This window comes from Amphibalanus amphitrite, unplaced genomic scaffold, assembly GCF_019059575.1.
Source record: "Amphibalanus amphitrite isolate SeventyFive unplaced genomic scaffold, NRLGWU_Aamphi_draft 001925F_arrow, whole genome shotgun sequence".
Taxonomy (NCBI): domain Eukaryota; kingdom Metazoa; phylum Arthropoda; class Thecostraca; order Balanomorpha; family Balanidae; genus Amphibalanus; species Amphibalanus amphitrite.
Genome location: NW_024883418.1, coordinates 9,165 through 34,473, shown reverse-complemented (window position 1 = coordinate 34,473; position 25,309 = coordinate 9,165). Strand labels below are relative to the sequence as shown.

Genomic DNA, 25,309 nt, shown 5'->3' with positions numbered 1-25,309 from the left:
ATCCACTTACATTTCGCGCAGCTCCAGCTCACACGTCCGCCCCTCAGCACACCGGGCACAAAACAACGCCCTCTACTCGGCCCGCACAAGGGTCACGCTCGGTCACGTGACCGCGGCCAGCTGCCACATCGGCACTCGCCCGACTCAGCTAGAGGTGCAAGTCCGACTCAGCTAGAGCTGCTGACGTGTGGCATCAAAGGAAGGGTGAGGGATTCAATGCGGACCGCGGGCGCCATTAACACTCCCCCCTTCGGACGACCGGAGCAAGGGCGGCCGAACTAACAGAACACGGCGCCCGATCAAAGTCAAATCACCATCAGTGGTTTACGGACTTAACGAGCTAACAGCTGCATCAGTTCAAAACAACATCCTGACGGCCTTACTTATCTAACAACTAGCAAACAATTAACAATTATCCCGTTGGGACACTGCACTTACCCACTAAAACTTAACTACACGAATTCTACATAAGTCACTCACCTGATGTTTGCCTACATATCGTACACTACAGCTGCAGGTCCGTTCAAACCAATACCCACAATGGGACGCGGACACTGCACGTCTACCGCAGATCAGACTCCGTGCTGATCAGGACCATCTTATGGATTGGCCTCAGGTATTCCGACGTAGACGTTTTGACCAGAGCCTTTCGAACCAGCCCGTCCCGGCTGGGAAAAACCTTAACTATCTTCCCCATCCGCCACTTACCTCTAGGTACATCTTGATCTACTAACAAAACAATATCACCCGGTCCCAGGTTCGTGGCAGTACGCGTCCACTTCTGTCGCGTCTGCAGTGATAACAAGTACTCCCGCTTCCAGCGGTGCCAGAACTCCTGAGCCAAGTACTGTACATGACGCCATCGGCGCCGCGGCAGTGAGTCGGCCTCAGAAACTCACCAGGAATGGGAATGCTCAGCCATCAGTTGATGCTGGGGACGGGCATTTACCCGTCTACACACCACACAAGATCGGATCAACCTCCGGACCTCTGTTCCCGCTCCAATGACCCAAAACTTACGTCTCAGGTCCCAAAAAGTGTGGTCTCTCCCCCCGTGACCAACTCTCTGGTGAGCCTCTCTGATCACCAATCGTGTCACGTGACTATCCCGGGGGAGAATCACCGGGTGTTTCTCACTCTCAGAGACACAATCAGATCGAGACAGCCTACCACCAACCACCAGCAGACCACTCTGCATGGTCGGCCGTAACTTTCTCAGAGGACTACTCGAACTCACTTCAGTTGGACCATCGTCACAGTCTCTACCGGGAAATTCGGGGAGCTCCCGCTGGACGTGCCGCAAGATCGCACGCTCCGCCTCATGCAGGTCGGACACAACCAGAGAGGCCTCGCCAACGTGGTCACGCCGCCGAAGCCCCCTTCGGCGGGTCATGCACCACCTGCGAAATGAACCATTCCGGATGACACAGAAGAACCTCCGATACCATGCCACCGCCCGTTTGAGTCTGTCAAAGGACGAAAAATGACTGATTAGAGCGTCCGTTGGACCCTTCTGTCCGGTGCCGGCAGACACCGGAGCCACTGTCACTGGAGCGGACTTCACCTCAATCGGAGGGATCTCAGCGTGAACAGCTGGGTCTGAGGGCCAGCTACCAGCCTCACCATCCAAAAACTCAGGTCCCCTCAGCCACGGTCCCAGGCCTGAAGGATAACAGCCACGAGAACCTACATCGGCGGGGTTCAACTTGGATGGCACCTGCGCCCACTCGGCCACCTTTGAGCCATCAGTGTGAGCTTCCACAGAGAAGCGCTCACGATCGTCAGACAAATCCTTGAAGTCATCATCATACATCTTCCTGTACAAACTATCCTCAGCGTCATGGTCAGAAACAGACATCTCCTGCACCCTCAGAAAGTTCACCGTGAACCTCTCTCCCGAACCGGTGGCTTCCCGGACCGGTCCCATCACATACCAGCCCAGTACAGTTCGCACAGCACACAGACCAGTCTCGCCCTGGGGAGGAGAACGAACCTCTCTCGCCACAATCAGTTCGGCACAGTTAGAACCGATCAGAACTTCCACCGGTACATCCAGCTCTGGAAGCTCTACACCGTCCAGGTGGGACGCAGCCTTTAGCTCACTTCCCTGACATCGGTCGGCCTGGGTGACCGGAAGCGCGTCAATAGTCAATAGTGGCGGTAGAGGGTGGAACTCATCGCCGTTTAGAGCGCTTACTTCTAACCCTGGAGCTATCGAAGTGGACATGCTCCTCCTATCGTTACCCACGGTCTCGATAGAGATGGTCGTGCGCTCAGTTTGCACTCCCAAACGCTCTGCGAGTCGCTCAGTCAGGAAGCTTCCCGACGACCCTTGATCAAAAAACCCATTCGTCACGATCACTTTGCCTGTTGGAGCACGAAGCCGCACCGCAACTACAGGGAGGGCCGTGCGACCTGCACCCTGCAGTCCAAGGCTTGCACTTACAACAGCGCCTGCGGATCCACCGCGCGATGCAGACTCCGCCGTCGCGGCGGACTGCGCCATCGCCGTACCAACAGGTGTCGCCACCGCCGCACCAGCAGGCGGCGCCACCGGCGCACTCATGGGCTGACCCGCGCCGCCGCGGTGCGGAACCACCGCTGTCCCGACTCCGCCGGGCGGAATCATGTCATTTGGCTGCATCCTCTGAGACGTACTACCGCGAGGACTCGGCCGCTGATGCCACTGATCCGGCCGAGAGCCTGAAACCCAAGGTGGTGCCGGTCCCCCGCCCGGTTCGCCATGCATGACAGAGGGATGGAGCCCGCCACAGACGCCGCAGACCAGCGGCCGCCGGCAGGACCGAACCTGGTGCCCCGCCTTTAGGCACCCAAAACATAGCTTATGCTGCATAAAGACCTTTCGCCGCTCGACCCACGGCCTCATCCTCAGCACCTCACAGTCCGCCACACTGTGGGGACCGCCACAGTAGACGCAGCGCTGAGTCCCCGGCGCTGTCACGTGCGCCGCATTGACCGTGTGCCTCCGAGGTCCACCAGGAGCCTCCGGCCGGCGGTCAGCATTGGCAGAACGAAGGCCAAAAAGCGGATTCTTCTTGACCCGAACCTCAGCGGCCAAAAACTTAACTAAATCGGAAAACCTGACAGCGCGCCCCTCCTGGCATAGGCGGTCTACTTCTCTAAGCCACCGATCCTGCAGGTGAGAAGGAACTTTAGAAACTATCAGGCGGAGAGTGGATGGATGTTCGAATTCACTCAAAGCTACGCCAGAGACGGCGTTCTTTACTTCCGTCAGAAACAGAACAAACTTGTCCAGTGATTCCACATCTCCGGGTAGGATCCGAGACCACCCCTTTACCTTCTCAACGTATGAGTCAACTAAACATATTGTGTTACCGTACCGCGTCTCGAGTAACTGCTTGGCCTCAACGAATCCAGCAGCACCCAGGTGAAGACAGCTCCTCACCAGCTGGTTCGGTTTCCCACTAGTGAACTGTTCCAAATAAAATAAAAGTTCCTCCTGATCATCAGTCTTACTGGCAACACGAGCCTCGAAGGCGCTCATAAATAAACGAAAATCTTCCACGTTACCTGTGAATGGACGTAGCTCCGTGGGAGGGAGCAGAGCACGCCTCACCTGCGAGGACAGTGCACTCGCGGACTCTGACTGTGGAGCCTGACTAGCTGTAGAGACCCTCAGGGGCTCAAGGGCAGCTTCGTCATAGTGACCCACTTCAGCAAGTTGCAACTCTATCTGTAACTGCTCCGATCGAGCCTGAAGCCTCGAATCATCCTGCTCCGCCTTTGCCCTAACTGAAATCCTCTCCTGCTCAACCAGCTGTCTCTCCTGGATAATTCTTAAACGAGCTAAGAGTAGGGAAGCATCAGGAACCGCAGATCCCGACTCGGGTGCCACAAGGGGCATTTGAGGACTTTCCCTCTGCGCTGGAGGGGGCGTCTCTGATTCTATCAGTGCCTCAAACAGCCTATCCACTAACTCGTTCTTCTTACCTGTGATATCAAGTCCCCTAGACTCTAGCTCTCTCTGTAACTCGGTCAGTTTTAGCCTGTTCAAATCTTCCCTGGTAGGTGCCATTGTGAATGCAGAGGACAAAAAGATGAGGAGAATTACGAACAAGGAACCAGGATTAAGCCACATCAGCTATTTTAAACACCTACTCCGCATAACACAACCTGTGCAATCACAAATAAATAAACACACACCTTAAACACTAATACTACTACTTAAACACTAACGATATTACTAGCGTAGTGCACACACAATACACACCACCCCAAACCCGGCGTCCATCGCTTATCAACAGCCCAACTGCTCACGGCGGAGCTGACCGACCCCTATTCACCGGCGTCCCGAAACACCGTGAAGCACAATCACCTGTAGCCCCGGGCACCAACCACTGTAGCCTCGGGCTAGTGCTCGCGGCCACCGCGCACAGTCACCAGAGGCGACAGGCCACCCGGCTTCTATCGTCCTCCCGACCTGGCACGATGCCAGAATCACTCACCCACGATCGGAGACAGTCTCACTCGGCCGCGGGCTGGCGTCCTCAACCGCAGCGCAGCGGAGAGGCCGACGGACGCAGACGGGCGTGGCCGATGAAGACTCAGCCGTAACTGTAGCCGCCACGGCCTCAGCCGTGGGCCAAACCGAGCGCCCTCGTAGTCAAACACGCTGTGCCGTCAACTGGACCTCTATTCGTCTGCAGCTCTCGAGGCAGTCCGAAACTGTCCGTTACTGCCCGGACACAAACACACAGACAATGCACCGGTCAGTACACAATCACGTCCACAATCGACATGTCCGAACAAAACGACATATTGTGAGCCGTGCATTGAACATAACATGAAATAAATATTGCTGCAATTCTAGAACCAAAGTTACTATTAGCGCTATCATTTACTCGATTAATTAACACTTAACAATTCGGGCAACTTCGTACAGTAATTCAGACGCAACGTTTGACATACCGGCTGTTCACGTCTCCGGCGCTCAACAAGTCGATCTCATCACGAAGATCGCTCCGTCCACACAGTCCGTCACGGGGGAACCCACAGCCACAGCTCGGCCGCCAAACATCCCCGGACTCACGAGCAGCCCGACTCCGCGGTGCTCACTCTGCCTAGCGAAAGTAAACACGTACATAAATCAAACTCGAACAAACAACTATATTACGTTAATGAATCGATCAGCATGTTTATAGCAATATCAAGAAAGAACAAAGTATAATTCAAATACAGAATCCACTTACATTTCGCGCAGCTCCAGCTCACACGTCCGCCCCTCAGCACACCGGGCACAAAACAACGCCCTCTACTCGGCCCGCACAAGGGTCACGCTCGGTCACGTGACCGCGGCCAGCTGCCACATCGGCACTCGCCCGACTCAGCTAGAGGTGCAAGTCCGACTCAGCTAGAGCTGCTGACGTGTGGCATCAAAGGAAGGGTGAGGGATTCAATGCGGACCGCGGGCGCCATTAACACACCTTATTTGACCAAATCTGCACCTAATCTCTGTTACAGCAAATATCTTCATTTTATGAATTTATTTCAGTGTTTAATCGATGATACTCTCTGATAATATGACAAAGAGGCATATAGGCAATAAGTGCAACCCTAGCTGATAGCTTCTAAGAGATACACTAAACCTAATTTGACCAAATCTGCACCTAATCTGCACCAAATGTGCACCAAATGTGTACCAGATGGCCGTCGTGAAAAGGCTAATACTGAATTGCGGCATACGCTCTCAAGAGCTCAGTTTTAAAAGCTAGATCCAATTTCTTTTCATTAGTGGACCAATTTCTTTTCATTAGTTTCATTTCATTCCATTAGTGGATACACGTAGCTATCAAACTGCTACCTGCTCGAATTTTGAAAAGTAAAAATTTTCGAAAAAGATGTATTTACAATTACAATATATATATATATATATATATATATATATATATATATATATATATATATATATATATATATATATATTTCAAAAAGCTTTTATTTTTTTTCGCAAAAACTGGAATCTATGTATATGATAGAACACACACTGATGAACTACTCTAGAAAGTTTTAGCCATATATCCTCAAAAATAGACAAGTTATTTGCATTATCGTCTACATTTTACGATGATGTATTTTTCAAAAAACCATCTTCCAGCACGTTTTTGACATCGTACAGCAACATAAATGGCACCATCGTGCTCCTGAGCTCAAACTGCATCTGATAGGCTAATTTTTTAAAATCATTTTTAAAATTCGACCTTTTCTGATCTGAAAGTGACCTGACCTCCGGTAAATTCAGCTGATAATGACCTCAAATGACACAGACGACATTGTTTTCGAAATCTATGAGTCAAATGGACCACAGAAAATGCGTCACGTAACCGATAAATGATATACATTTATCGTGACCTAGGATAACTTGGCCTTGACCTAAACAATGCCAAGTAAAAGTTCGGTATTCTCAGGGTATCTATGGCATATATCAAGGAGTGCGTAAACCAAAAATGAGCCTAATCAGACTTCTCAGCCGGCGGTGAGAGCCTAAATTGTGAACAAGCAAAATTGCTGATAATTTTTACTTTGACCTGACCTGTGACGTCATCGGTGACCTCGAGATGAATGAAAATAGGTCTCATTCGACAGTTTTTCCATGTCTATCAGTTGCCGTTTGAAATTTGACGATCAGTCCAGTACTTTCGGAGATAAGAAGGGGGCTCTGGAGAGCCCCCCCCCCCTCCAGTCACTTGCGTTATGGAAAATAATATCCCAGTCATGCGCGGGTTTAAAAGTTAGTTACAAGCAAGTCAAATAAGATCATTTTTGTAAACACCCTTGTCAGTGGCCTCCAGGGGCGCGGGAACTACTTTCAGACTGGAGGGGGGGGGGGGGGGGGGTACACCATAATAGAGATCAGCCTGAGGAACCCCCAAATCTAGTTTTCTCACCAGTTTTAGGCCACTTATTTTTCATCCCTTGGCTTTTTCAATAAAAAAGAAAACATTTACGTAGAAGTGCGGTATTCTGTCTCAAAGGTGTGGGGGCACCGCCCCCACGGCCCAAGATTTGTGTGGGCAGGCTGCCCCCACTACCCCCCCCCCCCACCCGGTTCCGCGCTATCGGATCGACGCCGACCGGGGACGCCAACCACTCAAACGTGACTCACTCGACGAGCTGCTTTGTTGAAGCACTCGTCCCCTCCCCGCCATGGGTCCACTGATCGCTGCTCCTTCATCCCAAGGTTATCAAGAATCAACTTAAGCCTGTTAAGCCAACTGTTAAGCCAACTTAAGCCAACAACCTAAAACCTCGAGTGACGACCCGTCAGTTGGCATCTGCTACAAGTCATGACAATGATGAAATTGAAACAGCTTCGTCTTACAACAGAGTAGGTTATTTATTTTAAATTGTGTAAAACGGAGATTGACATGAGAAAGGTGAATGGTCACAAAAGAAGTTACCCAAAGATAATTCGAGTAACGCCAGCAACTTGGAGGCGTTTGGTCGAAAAATGGGGAAACCATGCTCCGCAAATTTACCATGAATCGAAAATGGTGTCAACAGTCACACATCACACTCGGAAACGTTCAAAGGGTGACGTAAACAGTGACGTTATGCCAACCTCTCAGCAGTTTGTGTAATTCCGTCGGAAAACAAAGTATCATTTGTGCCAGTAGGTACATACCTAAATATGCTCGTAAATACATAAGCAACGTTATTTTCAAATGCTCTTCCCGTCCGTACAACTTTCGGTTAGTGCAACTGAAAAGGGACGATGCAGACGAAAACACGCCGTTCTTCCTTTTCTGGCTTTATTTGTAAAATTGATCACAAGATACGCATAACATTGCCCACACAAAGAACATAATAATAAATAAACAATAACAACAGAGCATGATGCTCGACCAGGGCCATATGCCATGCAGGTCGGCACCAAATAAAAACAGCGACTTCCGGCACTGAGCTGAAAAATTAACAAAAATAGGTACATTAACAACAGCCTTTAGGCTTGAGAATAAATAAAATGCAATAAATTAAGGGGTTTACAAAGAAAACCAAAACAAGACAAGCTAACTGCCTATATAAGCATAATTTTTAATGCAGTAAAAATACTGGATATCAACATTGCTAGCCGAGGAAGCTGGTCGTAACTAGTAAGTCATAACCATGTCAAACATGTGGATGTTTATGCTTATGACGCCTGTTTATGACGCCCACAATCGTTGGTGTCACGTAACTTCGTAGTTGCTTCATAAACAAGAAACCTGAGCACCTGCGATTGCTTAAGTCACATATGAAACACTGGCCAGTACAAAAAAAAAAAACACCATTCCACTGCTGCTCAGCGGTCGGGTGCCAGATTAATAATGAACACTAAATAGAAAACGCACAGAACACCGAGCGACTCGCTCACAATTTACAATCAGTGCCTCATTGCAGCGACATCAAATAAATATCATCAATAATTTAAACTTAACTTGATAGATTCCCAGCTAGTACTAGGTGCTATCAGACACACAATGTTCATCTAATGAAGCTATTTCACTACATGTTGGTACTCTGCATTTTAAATGATGAATATCAGTTATGAAAAATGCCGTAAGGCTGCCACTGGCTATGTGCAGCCTACCTCTAGTGACGAAATATTTTAGTTAACGATAGGTCTAAATCCACCATACAGCTCGGGTTCTTTGAATTCTCCCGTGTTTTTAGCTATTTTGGTGACGGTTGTCGAGTCGGATTCCTCCCGTGACGGTGCCTGTGCAATGCCCGCTTTCCCGCTAACCACAGCGGGCGTCGAGGTCGCTCTGACCGACGCGACATCTGCCGCCGGCGCCGAGAAGCTCAGCTTGGCGCCGACGCTGGTAGACGACGCGGCTGCCCCTACCACGACTGGACGAGCCGACTGCGCCGAGTCTGTCGCAGTCTTTCTCGCCATTTCGCCTGTCGGTGCGGCATTTCTGGCCATGACATCTCCTCTGGTGACCTCATCGGGGTGCTGGATGTAAGGCGCACCTGGTGGCGGGGCTGTGAACGGCCCCACTACCATGATCCTCTTCTCGTTGAGCAGGGTTGCCGGTCGCGCCGTGGGGCGCCCCACCAGCGGTGGACGCGGATCGTCGGAGGCCGGTCGAGCGACGTCAACTCGGCGTCGAGGAGGTGTTTGAGAGGCCGACGGACGCGGCCGCGGGCGACGACGACGCGTGGGCATCGGCGTCGCAACGACGTACTCGGTGACACTTTCGGACGCGCGCTCCGAGGAAGGAGCGACACTGGTGAGTTTCGTCGTCTTGGTCGTCACCGTCTGCTGGTTGGGAAGACGTGCCGACGCCGCCGAACCGCGCCGCCTCTGCACCGTCCCTCGTCTTCTGTGAGCGAGCCTGGGCACTCCGGCGACTCCAGGACGGAACTGCGGGAGAACTCCAAACTGGTCAGACGGTCTCGACCCACTGCCGAAGCCCAGATCGGCGCCTCCTTGCGGAGGATCGCGGCGGACGAAGTTGCCAGGGGCGCGCTCGAGGCTAGGATTGCCGTCGGGACTTTGGCCAGGGACAAAGCGAGGAGGAGGAGGCGGGGTGAACGGTGGGCTCGGGCCCTCGCCGAATCCTGGAGGGAAGCCCTGGGGTGCCAGACCTGGCCGTTGAGGATTATTAGGACGGTTGGAGATCGCCGGAGGTCGGTGCTGGAAGTCCTGGGGTCGATAATCCGCAGGCGCCGGACGAGAGTTCGGCAGAAGAGGCCTTGGCGATGGCTCACCCTCTTCGTCTTCATCGCCGCGGAACCAGCTGAGGAAGCTATCGAGGTATCCACCTCCTGACGGCTTCTTGGTCGGCGGGGGCCTCCGCGGACGCGACGCCGGCCTTGGGTCTCCTCCTGGGACGGGACGGGCTTCCAGCGGCACGGGGGGCCTTCCAGCAAAGCCAGTCACTGGACGTCCCCCGCTCGGTGGCGCCGGCCGTCCCTGCTGCGGAATGGGACGCCTGTCTCCAACAGGAGGCCTCTGCGGACGACCTGGTCGTGGCGGAAGCCCCTGAGGTCGTCTGAAGGGTCGCGGAGGTCGGGCCACGGGTCCTGGCGAGGGCGGGCCGCCGAAATTCGGTCCCGGCAGCTGCTTGATGCCAGAGCCTGGGCCAGCGGAGAGGTTTGGTCCGCTGGTGACGCTGATGGAAGCCTCGAGATCAGGAGTCGGGGGCTGGAACTGCTGCTGATGGAACTGCTCCTGGTGGGGATTGAACTCGGGCTCTTTGGGTGAGAACGAAGGACCCTGAGCCTGCGAGAACGGGTCTTGGATTGGAGAATAGGGATCGATAGGCTGAGAGAAGGGCTTCTGCTGCGGCGTCTCTACTTCAGGGCGGCGGTACTCTTCCTGTTCAGGATGTTGCTGCTGGTGCTGCTCTTGTTGGAAACCGAAGTGAGAGCCATGATTTTGTTCCTGAGTGTGTGGCTGGTTGTGTCCGTTCTCCTGATGTTCGAACGTCTTCTGATGTTCATCAGTCGGTGTGCGATGCTCGGGATGAGACACATCCACTGGTGTCTCGACACCCACATCAGTCGGAAGGTTCTCTTGTTGGAACACCGGTTTCTTGAAGATGGGCTTCTTGTGTGGCTTCTTGTGCTCCTCGACTGGCTCTGGGGTAGTCCATTGGAGCTGCCAGGAGGGAGGATCCACGGCACTCGGAGTGACATGGTACACCTCTTCCTCCGCTGGCGGCTGGGTGGTAGTCGTTGTCGTGGTAGTGGTGGTGGTTGTAAAAGCAACAACACCGGTGTCCTTCTTTTGGCCGAAACCACCGAAAGCGGCAGCATAATCAGTGTTGGCAGCGAAATACTCTGAAAGAGATCCTGAAATGTTTTTGTCTCCCTCTGTGCTGGCTTCCTCTTCTTGGTCCTCTTCTTCGTTTCTCGTCCAGTCGACATAGGGACGTTTGCTATCGGAGGAAGGCCGCTGTCCATACGGCACGCGCTTGCGCGTTTTCTCCGGCCGTCTTCCGATTGCCAATTTCTCGTGCAGTGACACTCGTGGCACCTCTGGCTTTGACTCTGTCTCCTCACCAGCTGCAGCACCGAAGCCGAAGCCGAACGCCGAGACGCGATCGGGTAATTCATGCAACGGTTTGACGGTGACCGGTCGGCGAGGATCTTCGGGAACGTGCGCGCCAAATTTGCCGCTTCCCGGCGTGACAATCTTGGCGCGTGGCGTGGTCGTCACGAAGTGCGGCACTTCGGTCACCCTGGGCGGCTGGGTGCGGCGTGGAGGCGGTGTCTCTGGCCTCCTTGTGGGTCGTCTTGTGGCAGAGGTCGTCGGCCGTGTGAAGACTGGACGTGGCGAGGGTCGGTTGGAGCCGCTCTGGCCGTACCCTTGAAGGTTAGTGTTGGCGTAGCCTCCGCTGACCGTAGGTTGACCGGGCTGAGATGGAGGCCGCTCATGAGTGCGAACCTCGGTACCATTCTTGTAGACGTGGATCGGGATGTCCAGCAAATCGTGGAAACCTGGGAAACGATAATACATTTTTTGTTAGCAAGGGTTTACCATAAGGTTATAATCAGACAGAGCAGAGGCAAGTCAGAATATTTCACTTTCGTTTCTTGCTTTGCATACTAATGCTCGTACAATGGATTGGTTAGTATATAACTCGAAAAGAAAGAACTCCTATTACCAAACTTCCGAGCAAAGACCATTTAACGCCCATTTACGTGCGATTGAAAAATCAAAATAAAAGAATGACGAGAGCTGTGGAAAGAACGCCATAAGAAACAAGGCATTCTACGAAGCACCGAGCAACTTAAAACACTTCAAAACTACTTCAAGCTGATAACCGGACAACCGCTGAATTATCTCAAAGGATCTCACTATTCAAACCAAAGGATAGCGCTACTTAAAAGTTTGAAATTCACAAACACAACCACACCACATCCTCAAACCTACCACACTAAACGGAGATCACTCACTTTCTGGGAAGAGCTGGTACGGGTTGTACTCCTGCGTGGAAGCGGACGCCTCTGAGTCCAAGGCCTGAGGGTTTGTGTAGCGGACCTCCTCAATGTCCTCAGGGAAAAACTCGTTCTGAGGGGCGTCCTGTACGGAGAAAAAGAGAAAAATGTGGTCATGGCTTGGAGAGATTGCAGACAAAGCGGAATATGTGTAGTCCTTTTTATTGTCCTCTTCTCATTTTGAAGAATGTATGGCAAATAATTTCAGCAAAAGTTTTAGGCAACTGCAACTGCCAATGCGTGCATTATTATTGACATTTTGCTCATAAACTTATGGAGAAAGGCATCTTTTCTTTTAAATCACGCCATGGTTGTGACCGGAAAGACAGCGACAGATAACCTTTTGTGTAAACACGCGAGCAAAGTGAATGCGGATTGCAGCACATCACAACCACATTTATCTGCATATCACGAGTACGATGCCTTCAATAAAACAATGTAGCTTTTTTAGTAATCCACACCAACGACAAACTAGTACCTCCACCTCCATCACTCCCCGAACAGAGCACCGCACGCTCACCTGGTACTCGCTGTACCGGTCCTGTACCGGCCCATCGTACCGGTCCACTGACTCGTACTCGGCCTGACGCTGTACCTGGAGCAACGAATTGGGGACGCGTTAGCGAGGCTGACACATATATTCATTCACGCGCAGACACGCGCGAGCCGGGGGATGGAGTGATATGGGTGGCGGAAATCGTGGGAAAGTAATTTTCGCAGTCACAGATCAGACAGAGACGGAGTGACAGTGGTGTCCTCTGGTGTTTCGTTGCAGGTATGAACTGTCATAGAAAAATCACGTCGTGAAACATCACCTATTGCTCTCATCTGATACTGAAAACTGATAAGAAAGCTCCGTAGACAGGTAATTGGCATGACAAGTATTCCATCAAGGTATTTGATATAACGCAAGTAACGGTGGCAATCACAGGAATAATGGCAAGCCGTGGCAAGACGACCATTTGCTTTTTTACCAGATGTGAGAATTGTGTGAGAACTGTGAGTTTGAGAAGTGTGAGAGTGTGAGAAGTGTTCAATGTGCTTGCAAAAGCTAGATTCCACTATCCTGTCAAGCATAAGAAAAAAGTCACGGCAGTGAACCCTCCGCGCTTGATCAGCCGCATATGACAAACCACCTCATTAAACCTATGTAATTATCACGAGCGCTGACTTAAATTAGCCTGCGGAGCCCGCTCCGATTCCTTTCGCGACTCGAGCAGGTTGTGGTCATGGCTTGCAGTTTGTGTGTGGTCCTCGACTCCTCATAAGGTCCTCATAAGGAGGGATTATGAACTACATACTCGACTTAGAGAATAGGCTCATTGACGGGGTATGAACTGCGCCACCTTTAGTCAGAAGGGTGATACGATTGCCTTTCAAACAGCGCCAGGACCACTTGACCGATACGTTCACCGATAAACGACTGCACCGATGCTCCGACTCTTATCAAACACAACTGTCTTCGCGCCGACAGCCGGCAGCGTTACCAATCAGCACGATGACTCATTCATAACGACAGAATACAGGAGCCGTGACCGTGGACCGACGGACACGTGACCCACAGACGCGTCGCGTAGGTATACCGCGACTGCTTGGGGGGGGGGGGGGGTGTCGTAAGTGTAGGACTGGGAAGTGAGGAGGTGACTTGGAAGGGGAAATGGGGCGAAGTATAGGGTTATGGGTGCGATGGTGGTATGAGTTGAAAGCGGAGAGAATCAGAAAAGAGGCCTTGACTTTTGCTTATTCTAATGGAAGGAGCAAGGTATGAAGCCCCAAGGGGACTGGTATGGAGGTTAACCCGCGCCCTGCTGGGGGGGGGGGGTGTTTGAACACCCCCCTTGTGTTTTTTCGCGAATATCTCAAAAACGGCGGCGCTCCGCGCCGCCGTTTTTGGTACACCTTATCGCACATCAATTCTACACATGTTGTGAAAATTTCAGACCAAGGTCATTCAAGGTCAGGTCACCAGGTCACTTGAAGTGACCTCACCTCATCAAAAGTTTCAATGTCTGTCATAGCTACACCGAGTGACCGATCGCTTTGAAACTTTCAGAGATTGCTAAGAGCAATAGCATGTACAAAATGCATATCTCAGAATTTTGATATCGGTGACCTAAGGTCAGGTCAATTTTGCGACCTCCCCATTATAAGTCAATGGGAGAAAATTGAAATGCGCTTCTTTTGGACCAAAGACATTATAAACACTCCCAAACACCGAATTGCAAAAGGTTTAGACACACTGAATATGAAAATGGTGTCCGTGACCCTTGTTTATGCCCTGAGGTCATCTTAGGTCACGAATGGTATCTAACAGTTTTTCGCAAATAACTTTTGATAGAGGCATGCTAGAGCGATGAAAACGTCTTAGATGTGTTCAGCTCGACGATACGGATCGACTGATATGCAACATGACCCTTTCCGGTCAGGTCATGACCTTGACCTGAGGTCAAATTTTCAAGTTGACCTTTCAAGGTCAAATTATAGTTCATTCGATGCGTCTTGACGAGAGGAACACAATGCCGGTAAAAGTAAGCTCGTACAAGGCTTGGGTCAAAAGTTATTGCAGAAAAACTGTTTCCGAAAAAATCGGTTATTTTTGCAATTTTTGCCCCCTGCAGGCAAAATCGTTGACGTTAGGTCAAATCTGAGAGAATTACTCAGAAAGGGCGTTAATAGGGCTATCGAATGCGCTTTTCCGCGGCGCTGTAGCTCTATTGGTTCTCGAGTTATGCGTTGGCTTCTTGGAAATTTTCGACATTCGACCTGGAAATCGGCGAAATTTTGCCTTCAATGACCTCTGGTGACCTGACCTTTGACCTGACCCAAAAATTGACCGAAGTGATTTCGTCATTATTTTTTACGCTCTTTCGAACACCGCCTTCCGCGTATCGCTACGTGGCCCAGGAGCCGATTTACAAGGGAGGGGGGTGTTCAAACACCCCCCCCCTCCAGCAGGGCGTGGAAATCCAGGACCCCCAGCCGGGCGCGGGTTAATAAATTTGAAATGGCTTCCTATAGTGCCAGTTATGACGTTTTCCAAGCTATTTAAATTGAGTATGTACTTTGTTGTTTGTTTGTTTGTTTATGTGTTTTTTTTGCTTGTTTGTTAGTTTGTTTGTTTATGTGTTTTTTTCATTTTTTTGTCTTCCGTTCTCACGAAACCATTACAGAGTCGGAAAAAAAATCAGGCGAGACATTTGTCTGGGCGGGCACCCTGGCGAGTCGCCGGGGCTGAGCCCGTCTCGTGAACAGGCCACCCAGCCACGCTAACGGTCACCACACCTGGCTACGGGTGTGCTCCTATCGGACATTTCCGAATTGGGTAAGGCCGTCCACCCCGGAACAGGGGTTGAGGTGTGGAAGAGAAGGATTTGAATATCTTGGTATGGAAACGCCAAACGACAGAACGGAGGGAGGGATGTTTAGAGACAGTTTAGATAAGTAGGTATTGTGGATATAAAGCACCTGGTTTGGTTACCTAACACCTGGTTACACCTGGTTAGCACCTGTAATCTAAATTTTGTTTTTGTTTTGTTTTATTGGGTTAGGCCCTTTTGTTTGTTTGTTTGTTTGTTTGTTTGTTTTGTTGGGTTAGGCCTTTTTTGTTGGGTTAGGCCCTTTCGGTCGACAAGACCATTGCAGAGCCGGGAGGATGATAGGAATTAGGGGGAGACATTGGTCTGGGCAGGCACCCTAGTGAGTCGCCGGGGCTGAGCCCGTCCGAAGACAGGCCACCCAGCCCCAAGGCACTCACTGCACCCGGCTACGGGGTGCGCTCACTCGGGAGCAGCGGTGCCGCTCCAAGGGAGCAGCCCGCATGAGATAAAGTTGCCTGTCCAGCCCGGAAGGGGGTGGCGGTGTGGAGGAGAAGGATTTCAGTATCCTGAGGATAGAAGCATGGAAAGGTGAGAGGCCCTTTCGGTCCAATTAGACCATGTACCTAATATAAATAAAGCATCTACCTAGTTACCTAACATTCCCTTGCGCCTTATCATTCCTCCACCAAGAGTTAATAATGATCACAATTTACGAATTTCACTCACCCGTGCGTTATCGCGCCTTCTCCGTCTCAGCGACACCTCGTTGATCCAATCATCGGTGACGTCATCAGTGATTTCGATGACGCGAGCCGCCACCGAACCACCACCCTCTGAGCCGACGGTCAGAGTCTGGTGCACAGCGCCACCTAGCTGATGGTTCTCAGGGCGCTCAGCAGGTGGCGGTAGCAGCGTCTTGGGTAGAACCGGCACGACGGCCGTCAGAGCCGAGCCTGTCAGTAGCAGGGCACCGAAAACCTGCAACGAGGGAGCTACCAGTCAGTAACAACACGTTAATGTTAACCCTCGCCCGTAAACGGTGTTTTGCCACCTTCGCCCATGCAGGGGGGGGGGGGGTTGGTGCGACCCCTCCCCTGGCGTTTGAAAACGGAGCGTCGTAGAGCTTAGCGGAAAAGACCAACGGATTGCTCTCAACGAGATCTCGCGATTGGTGGTATGTTTTTTGGTCCTAGGTCAACATTTGACCTACTTATGACCGGTCAAAGATCAAATTTTCGGAAAAATCTAACTTTTTCAGATTTACGCGCCGATTGCGGCAAAACGGTAAGAGATATCGACTTGAAACCTTCACTATCGTGATCCTTGATCAATTCTCTATCGTTTGGTGTGTATTTCGATGTCATAACTCTAAAAATGATGCGTTGGGAGCATTGGAAGTCTGCAAGGTCATTTGTGCATTGGGTCACGTCAGGCGTGTGACGTCACTGACCTGACCCTGACCCAAAATGAACAAAAAGAAACAACCGACGATGCCTGAAATGGATAGCAAATTCGAATTCAGGGCATCAAAATACCTCGAAAAGGCATACAAGTGCAAGAAGTCATTACAGGTCAACCGAGGTCACTGACCTTACCTTGACCTTTAGTAACCTTCAAAATGTCAACGGACATTGTGCCAATGTGAAATCAGCCAGTTGTGATTCTAAAACAATCCATCAGTGTGTCAGGTCAGTCGGCATTTATACCAATGTGAAGCAATCTCCAATTTAGCGTAAATCTGGCCGGAGGTTGTTCCCTTTATGACGTCATAACTCCGTGACCTGACATGACCTTGACAAAAAAAAACAAAAGTTGCGCAAAGGATGCCCCAGAGGGTACTGAAAATTTGAGCAGGCTATCTGAAACGGTTCGGCGTGTAGCTAAGAAAAACCTCAGGGGGGGGGGGGGTGCACCAACCCACCCCCTACATGGGCGAGGGTTAATCGAATATAGATATGTAATTAAAATCATGTCTGGCGGCTGTTGTACTTCAGGAGCGTTCATTGATAGCTGCCTCCTCCACTGCGAGCTTCCGACATTAGCATCAGGGCGAAAAGGATGCGAGTGCTGGGTACTTAACCCGCGCACCGACGGGGTCACGGGGGTCTGCGCCAACTTCGTACCGACGGGGGGGGGGCTGATGACCGACCCCCCTGAGATCTCGAGAACGAAGCAAGATAGCGACAAGCGGTAAACGGCATCGGATACGCACGGACAAGGTCTACATTTTTACAAAGGTCATTTTCAGGTCAGGTCAAAGATGACGTCACAGGGGTCAACAAAGTCAAAATGGCGGCGCTAGATATGGCGAGTTTTTCTCGAATAACTTTAGAACTAGTCAAGATAGGAACAAACTAAGGGCACCATCGTGATCCTCTCGTCAATCCGCATCGAATGATATATATGTTGACCTCGAAAGGTCAAGGTCAAAGGTTGACCTCTGGTCACGTGACCTCGAGGTCATCATGTATATCATTCGATGCGTCTTGACGAGCTGAACACAACGAGACCATCCGCGCGGCTGTATCTTGTTCCTGTACGGAGTTATTGGCAAAAAACCGCTGGTGACCTTTGATGACGTCACATGACCTTACAGCTGCCCAACAGCAAAACAGACCTCAAGGTAGTGAAGGTTGATCGTATATGAAGTCATGTATGGTATATGGTGCCATTCCGACCCGTTTTAGTGGTAAAAACAGGGAGTTGATTTTTCCCCCATTGACTTATAATGGGAAGGTCGAGAAATTGACCTGACCTTAGGTCACCGATATCAAAATTCCGAGATATACAAATTGTAGCTACTAATGACCTCATAACATCCTGCGACTTTCAAAAGCCTCCGGTATCTACTGTAGCATTGGCACGGTGACAGACTTGCAAAAAAGTGACTTGAGGTTGGGTCATTCAAAGTGACCTGGTGACCTGACCTTAAAAGTTAGGAGGTTCAAACTTGCACACCATGAGTAAAATTGATGAGAAAATAGTCGTACCAAGTTTCGCGCCGCGGTTTTCCCGCTATTCGCGAAAAACCTCAGGGGGGGGGGGGGCGGATATCCGCCCCCCGTCGGTGCGCGTGTTAATTGCCTAATTCAAAATGCTACATGCTTGTTCATACTAGCCCTGGGGTCCCACAAAGGTTTGGCTTCATTTGTAACAATAAGCTTCTAATTGGACTCGGGATACTTTGATTTGGTTTGATTTGGTGCGTGTAATACGTAGTTCATTATTTTCTCTCTTCCCGTTTCAAAAAGTATGTTATTGTCTCTCCATAATACATCAGTCTCGCTAAGACCATCACCCGTCTCGTCGAAAAAATCCCATTTCACTCCATCCATTCTTTCCAAAACGTTTCTCTCCAAAACCACGAACCACCGCAGCCTGGTCACAGCAAAAACCACGCGTCTCACTTTCCTGAAGTCACTTTTCTCTCCAGACCAGCTCCTCGCCCCCCCCCCCCCCCTCCCAACGGGTCGCTACCCTGCGCATCAGCTGATTGTTCCGTCAGCTGACTGGCCCACTTCCTCTGGGCTGCGCGAGCGCGCAGAGGCACGCCTGGAATGCGCGCAGAGGCACGTCGGACAGTCGCCTCCACCCAGACTTTTTCGACAGACAGTCTGACGTGAGGAATGCCCGTAAAGTTTGAACGGAGAATTTCAGACACAGCTTTCACATAATATCAGCTGGATTTTATATGTTTTATATCAGCTGGCCTATGTGTTTTAGACAGAGGTAAATACCTAAAAATGCTGAATTTTATGTCTTATCAGTCCGGGTTTTGCCTCACAATACTCATGAGATACTTGGCGCATCATCAAGTTGATATCGTCTCGCAAGTTGCATTAGTAATTTGCCTTCTTCTGACGTTTACATTTAGCTTCTAGTATGACGAAGGATACGATCCTTCACTGAAAACAATTTCACCCGAAGCTGGCGAATTAAGTGTTGCTATGCGGGTGGTATATGTGTATTAACTCGCCATGTCCAGATTCTAGCTAGAGGGTAAGCAGACTTGCCTGCCTTATTACTCGCAAATATGCACTGTACCTACATTTTGCAGTAAGGTAGCTACCCAGCACCGGATATTGTCCCCGCGGGTGTCGAGTCATTGGCACAGCCCTCACTGAAAGAGTTGGAACTACTCGAGGTATCGTAAACGCGTATCCGTGGATGGCGAACCTTTACATAACCTGCCCTGAAGGAGTTGGATCTACTGTTACAGCTAGATGGCGTTGTCTCATACAGTTTTGAATTACAACAATTTTTTAACTTTTTTTTGAACCAATGATATGTTGGCACATTGTTTGGCGGTTTCCAAGTGGGGGCGAAAGTACAATTGTTAGGGTGCATCTTTAAAACCTCTGCAATATTCATCACGGGACGATTGGCAACACTTTTTCTTCCGAAACTACCAAGTGAGACCATTTTGATTCTTATATAGGTCACGAAAGCAGCGGCGACGCATCTTCTTCTTGATCTCGGGCGGTCTGCATGACTGTCGGTGACTGAGTCATGTCGAAATTTCTATGGTTATTCGATTTGACCTTTCCCACCGACGTGAAACTTTCTCACCGATGTTTTCTAGGTGTGAGATTGCTATAATATAGATATTTTCCCGCGAATATGGTCAAGCGTGGGAGTTTTTTTTTTTGGCCCTCGTGACTTGGTCGGCGAAGGGTAGGCGTGGAGGGTAACCCCATCTCCTAGGGGTTTGTAGGGCGCTGCTGCCAGGTAGGCGTCGATGAATACCTTTCGATGGAGGGGTCGCGAGCCACTGGTGCGCGAATAGTCGTGGAGGGTTACTACTCTCCAGAGTGAATTGCGAAAGTGTTATGTCCTAAATTGACTCCTGGGAGGGTGGTTAAAAATGGTTGCGGATAGGGGTACCCGCGAGGCACCGGTTTACTCGCCAGTTTTGGGTGAAATTGTTTTCAGTGTTCATTCGGTCGTGTCTTGGTGTCTACCCACGTATCGCGATCACGTCTCGCAGTTTCGCAATCATGTCTAGCAGTCTCGCGATCATGTCTAGCCATTTCGCGACCATGTCTAGCTGCGTCTTATGATCATGATCACGTCCCATCGCGAGGCCCACTGTCCGATTTCGGTGTCCGAGCCGCAGCCTTTGCGGTTCGTCTCGCTGTGTGAGCACTACAGCCTCATTCGGTAAGCACGAGGGGGTCATCTGATGTCTGCGTCCGTCCGGTGAGGCTATACTGCGCGGTCAACCGTACCGCTGTGGTAAAGCACACGGGGGTGTCGGCATGAATCGTCGAGGAACAACGCTCGCCGTTAGTTTGTGGCGACCTGCGCCGTTCCATCCACAGAGGAAGGGTACTTATGCAAATTTGAGCGCTGAATCATTCATTCGTCTCCATTTGTGGATTAGCCACTTCCGATTGACCGCGTTTGAGGCTTTACTCGTAGAGTCGAGTGATGACGCAATCAGTCAGTGACCTAGCGTGTGACCCCTCTGACAGTGACCCGGTGGCCCACGAGAACCGGCGCTGGGACACGCGAGAGAGGCAGGGAGAGAGAGAGGGAGAGAAAGAGAGAGAGAGGGTGGGAGAGGGAGAGAGAGAGAGAGAGACAGGAAGGGAGGGAGGGAGGGAGGGAGGGGAGGGAGGGGAGAGAGAGAGAGAGAGAGAGAGAGAGAGAGAGAGAGAGAGAGAGAGAGAGAGAGAGAGAGAGAGAGAGAGAGAGAGAGAGAGAGAGAGAGAGAGAGAGAGAGAGACAGAGACAGAGACAGAGAGAGAGATGCATCCGTTCGCCCTCCCTTCAAGCTCACTTTGCAGCAAAAACCATAAAGGCAAACCATAAACAAACCCATTTGCGTATTACAGTTATTCAGCGCAAAGTGGAGGCAAATGGGAAAGAGGGACGGAAAGGAGGAGAGAGGAGTGGAGGTGAGGAGTGCGGAGGGACCAGCTCGCTCACATTGTTTCTGGTCACAGGTGAAGGCCCGAGTACACCGTTGTGCAACCACTTCCGTCGAGTCTGGGAAAGAACTCAGTCTGACCGAGCGTGTGCGAAGTTCAAGGTCACAGCGGAGTGGAGAGGTCAGTTGAAAACACGTGGCACGCGGGTTTACACGTGGCTTTTGCAAGGAATTGTCGTAAGTCATGATATTTTTGCGGACAATGGTTGAAAGATGACATGCAAGGGTATGGTCCTAGGGTGTTTTTGGTTAAAAAACGGTCGTCGATTATCAAATTTCTTGTCTTCCGTGCATGAGCGCGTAGTAATTTTGGCAACGGAAATAACTTCCAAATTTTCGTCTTTTTAAACACTTTTTTTACGTTTTTAGGAATAATTGGTGGGATTCTAATTTTGTGCAGAAATTAAGCAGACTTGATATGTAGTAGCGCTGTTATGCAAGCGACAGCACATATCGATGCCAGCGCGTCAGAAAAGATAAAAACTCTTTGAAGATTGACGCACGGCGAATTTACTCTCAATTTCAACGTTTGTCGCTGTACAGCAGCTGTGCGTGTGTGTTATCGTGTGGTCACGGAAATAGCTACTGCAAGTCACTATCGAATTATGTAGTCGGAATAATGACTAGACAGCTTCTCAGCAACAGCTACTTTCGATAAATGAAGGGCCTCGCATGTAAACATTTCTTAGCATAATCGTCATTCATGAACTAACAAAGTTTGTGCTGCAAGGCATGCAAAGAGGAGTGAAAGTCTTGCCCATGACTCTCCCTGCCAAAATGAACAAAATGCATGGAACATTACAAACCCGTCTTTTCTTTTTCCGGAAAACGGATGCCATGACCCTTCGTTCTCACATACTTTCTCGCTGTTGTCTTTAGTGTTCGGTTGGACTCGCTTCAGTACGCATCCTCTTGACCTAGCATTTCTCTCACCCTTTCCACCTGCCTTTTTCTCTCTTACATCCGTGTCCATCGAGCCATAAAGTGAAAAGCAATCTGTCAGCGAGACCATGACTCGGCTGTTTTATGTGAGCCAGCTGTTTTGTTCATCAAAGTCATGAAGTGTCTGATGATACGAGATGAACCGAAGAAGATAGTGTGAAAAAAATGTATTGTCATGTAGTTAAACTAAATAACACAAATGTGGAAAGATGTAATCAAGCTAGGTCACTAAGGTTGTGTCCAGGGGAGTAAGTGTAAACAATTATGGATGTAATTACCAAATATTTGGAGGGGTGTGAGGTGTTTGACAAAGATCAAGAGCAAGAAAAGCATATGGACACTGGAGAGTGGCTTATGACACAGATGAAGGGCAATGAATGGAGTCGAGTCATCCAAAAAGAATCAAACAAAAAGTATGAGGCAGCTGAGTATCCTAAATAGAATCCACTTCATTATGAGTAATGTGAGAAGGGAAATGATGGGCAATAAACTATTCAGGCGTAATGGTACAAAACCACAAAGGCACACTAAAATGGCTCGCTTTCACGCCATTCACATTTGATCGAGAAAAAAATATACAGCCACGTGACAGAACCACTACCAGTGACTCATTCAGGAAGCAGTGAGAAATACCAGTGACGAAGTGATGGCGAAGTGACTCTCGCCACTGTGGCAGTGACTTGGTTCGTGAGAGAAATGACTCACTGGACCGCCAATTTCACCCGGATACACTGCAGTGCGTCACCGACCGAATCGAAACGGTTCCGGAATTGGGACGGTTCCGGAGTCGTGACGGTTCCGGAATGGTGCAGTTGGAACGGAGCTGGGTTGTGAAATCAGGCTACTGCGCCTTGAAACATTCATAGGGTGATGTGGATTCTGGCAAGAACACATGACATTGCTGTCGAGAAACCTTTCTATGTCGGTGAAGTGTGCCGCTATGAAAATCATTAACAAAAAAAAAATGGCAAGAAAGTGGATGAAAGCATGGCGAAGCTACCATAAGTTGAAACTAAAGCATGGCGACCATAAGTTTAGCATATTACCATAATGTGCCCGTTTCTGCTCTGTTTCTGGTCTTTCATAAGCCCGATGTTATCAAATGCAAATAAGACGGATGCACTAAGAGTAAGGAAGCACTAAGCAAGCAAAACTTGATAAAAAAGTGGCAGATCGGCGCTGGGTATAGCTTTGCAGCTCTAACTGTGACGTCATTGATGATCCGGCGCCTCTCTATGCATACAGCTCATTGGTATTTATTTCGAGAGGCATACGACGGCAGTGTGCTGCAAGCTGGCGTGCTCTCATGCTTCATAGTGCTGAACAGTGCTGAGTTTTGAGCATCGTGAGCTAGAAAGGAGCTAAACTTCTCGCTGTAAGGTAAGTTAGCGAAAAAACTGCCCTCATGAGCACCCTATGAGCGCCATATGAACGACAAGGCGCCATAAGCTACCCTACGAACCGTCTACGCGGCGGGCACCGACCCATTAGGCCTCGATCCACGTCAACCATGTCAATCTCTCTTCCAAAGTTCCGTGGTTACATTCCTCCCAAATCGTCCATAGCTCACAACCGATCGATAACAATTTCAAATGTTCCGTGGGAACATGGCCGACCTGAAACCGGACCGGTAATCGCCGGACCCGTCTCATCGATAAACCGGCAGCTCTGTGACCTATTAACATAATATATAGGTCACGCTGGATGTCAGTCACACGCGTCTGCTATCGGTCGCCACCGCAGAACGGTGCTGCGTCGTTACCATGACAACGTGAGCGTGACCAATCATGGCGTCGCCAGAACGCGTCTTTTTTAGGAACATTTCGGCAATTTTTGGATAAAGAGGTGAACAAGTGCATGCCATTATTAGAGAATGTAAATAAATTAACAATGGAAAATGCGAGGTAATAATTGAGGACATAATTTAATCATTCAAGGCAAAGCAAAACATATATTGCACATACGAAAAGTTTATAAATTAGTCCTTTTTAAATAATAAGCCCACACAAATTAAAGCAACGCTAGGTTTATCTAATGATACACAATTCATTTACAAAAATTAACGTCCTGCAAGCGTAACCGAGTTTCTGTGTTAGGCCAACAAAAATTGGATACAGGAGGCCAGGATGAAATCAATGAGGTCCTGCAGTAGGTACACAAATACAGGTCACATCAAATCCACTACAGCTAACCACTAATCCCCTCACAAAACCAGCAACTCCCGCAGAAAGCCCTTAAAAACAACTCAAACTGTCACTAACACCGCACCACCAAGCCTAATACCGACCCTGTCACTACAAATCACCCACAAAAACCAAATCAAACACCACAACAGGCCATCATTCCATCTCAGCACTCTCCCCGTGTACTCACCAGGTATGATCTCATGTTGGTCCCGGCTCTCCACCTTCCGGATGCGCACCCTTCTCCGGCCACCACCGTCACCCCACTGACCGCGGCGCACCCCCCTCCTGCCTCCACACCCTGCGCGTCCGGGCCCGCCAGAGCTGAGCCGGTGCTAGCGGCCTGTGCGGCACCGCGGTCTCCGGTGTTATCCCCACACCGGGCGGTGCAGTCTCGCGCGGCGCGGCGCGGCGCCGGCCCGCCCCTCCCCTCCCCGCGCGCGGCGGAGCGAGTTCTAACGGTGTACGGTGCGGGTCAACGCCGCCGACGCCGCCACCGCTGCCAGTGACCTAGTTAGAGACGGGGAGGGTGGGGAGGCACCCAGGAGGCGGAGGGAGGGAGGGAGGGGAGGGAGGCGTGCCACAGCAGGAGTGAGGGGTGATGATACATGGGGAAGGGTAGAATGAGGACATTGTGGTAACTGGTGAGGAATAAGGATGTGCATTGTGTATGGGTAAGGACAAATTAATAATAATTATACAATTGTTATTGAGTACACGGCAGGTCCAGCATACAAAATACAAGTTACATAACATTTTGAAGTATCTTAGAGGGTTAATTGTCCCTAAGCAACTCTTGAATGTCACCAGCGAAAGAAGCTCAGGATGCGTTTTCAGAAAGAGGATATGAATATGATAACTGGACATAGTTATTAAAAAAATAAAACTTCATGAATGAGCCGGCTGGGAGATGCACTCAAGTTCGAGGAACTGCCAACCGATGGAAACAAAAGGTGAAATATCAC

At 50.1% G+C, this 25,309-nt stretch overlaps 2 protein-coding genes across 3 annotated transcripts; both read right to left on the bottom strand.

Annotated features, from left to right (window-relative positions):
* Positions 1-678: 678 nt before the first annotated feature.
* On the bottom strand, positions 679-5,455 carry LOC122375804. Of its 2 annotated transcripts, none has more exons than XM_043355343.1 (2): positions 4,951-5,455; positions 679-4,717 (listed from the first exon to the last, which is right to left on the bottom strand). In XM_043355343.1, exon 2 carries the CDS (start codon positions 4,118-4,120, stop codon positions 896-898), a length of 3,225 nt encoding a protein of 1,074 aa, XP_043211278.1. In that variant the 5' UTR covers positions 4,121-4,717; positions 4,951-5,455; the 3' UTR covers positions 679-895. The 2 variants fall into 2 exon arrangements, with proteins under 2 accessions (XP_043211278.1, XP_043211279.1); XM_043355344.1 differs by having other exon boundaries at positions 679-5,102; positions 5,232-5,455.
* A 2,318-nt stretch (positions 5,456-7,773) lies between these two features.
* Positions 7,774-24,710, bottom strand: LOC122375803 (arginine-glutamic acid dipeptide repeats protein-like). Its single transcript, XM_043355342.1, has 5 exons — positions 24,535-24,710; positions 16,014-16,265; positions 12,491-12,565; positions 11,929-12,055; positions 7,774-11,469 (listed from the first exon to the last, which is right to left on the bottom strand). Exons 1-5 carry the CDS (start codon positions 24,547-24,549, stop codon positions 8,627-8,629), a joined length of 3,312 nt encoding a protein of 1,103 aa, XP_043211277.1. The 5' UTR covers positions 24,550-24,710; the 3' UTR covers positions 7,774-8,626.
* Positions 24,711-25,309: the final 599 nt, after the last annotated feature.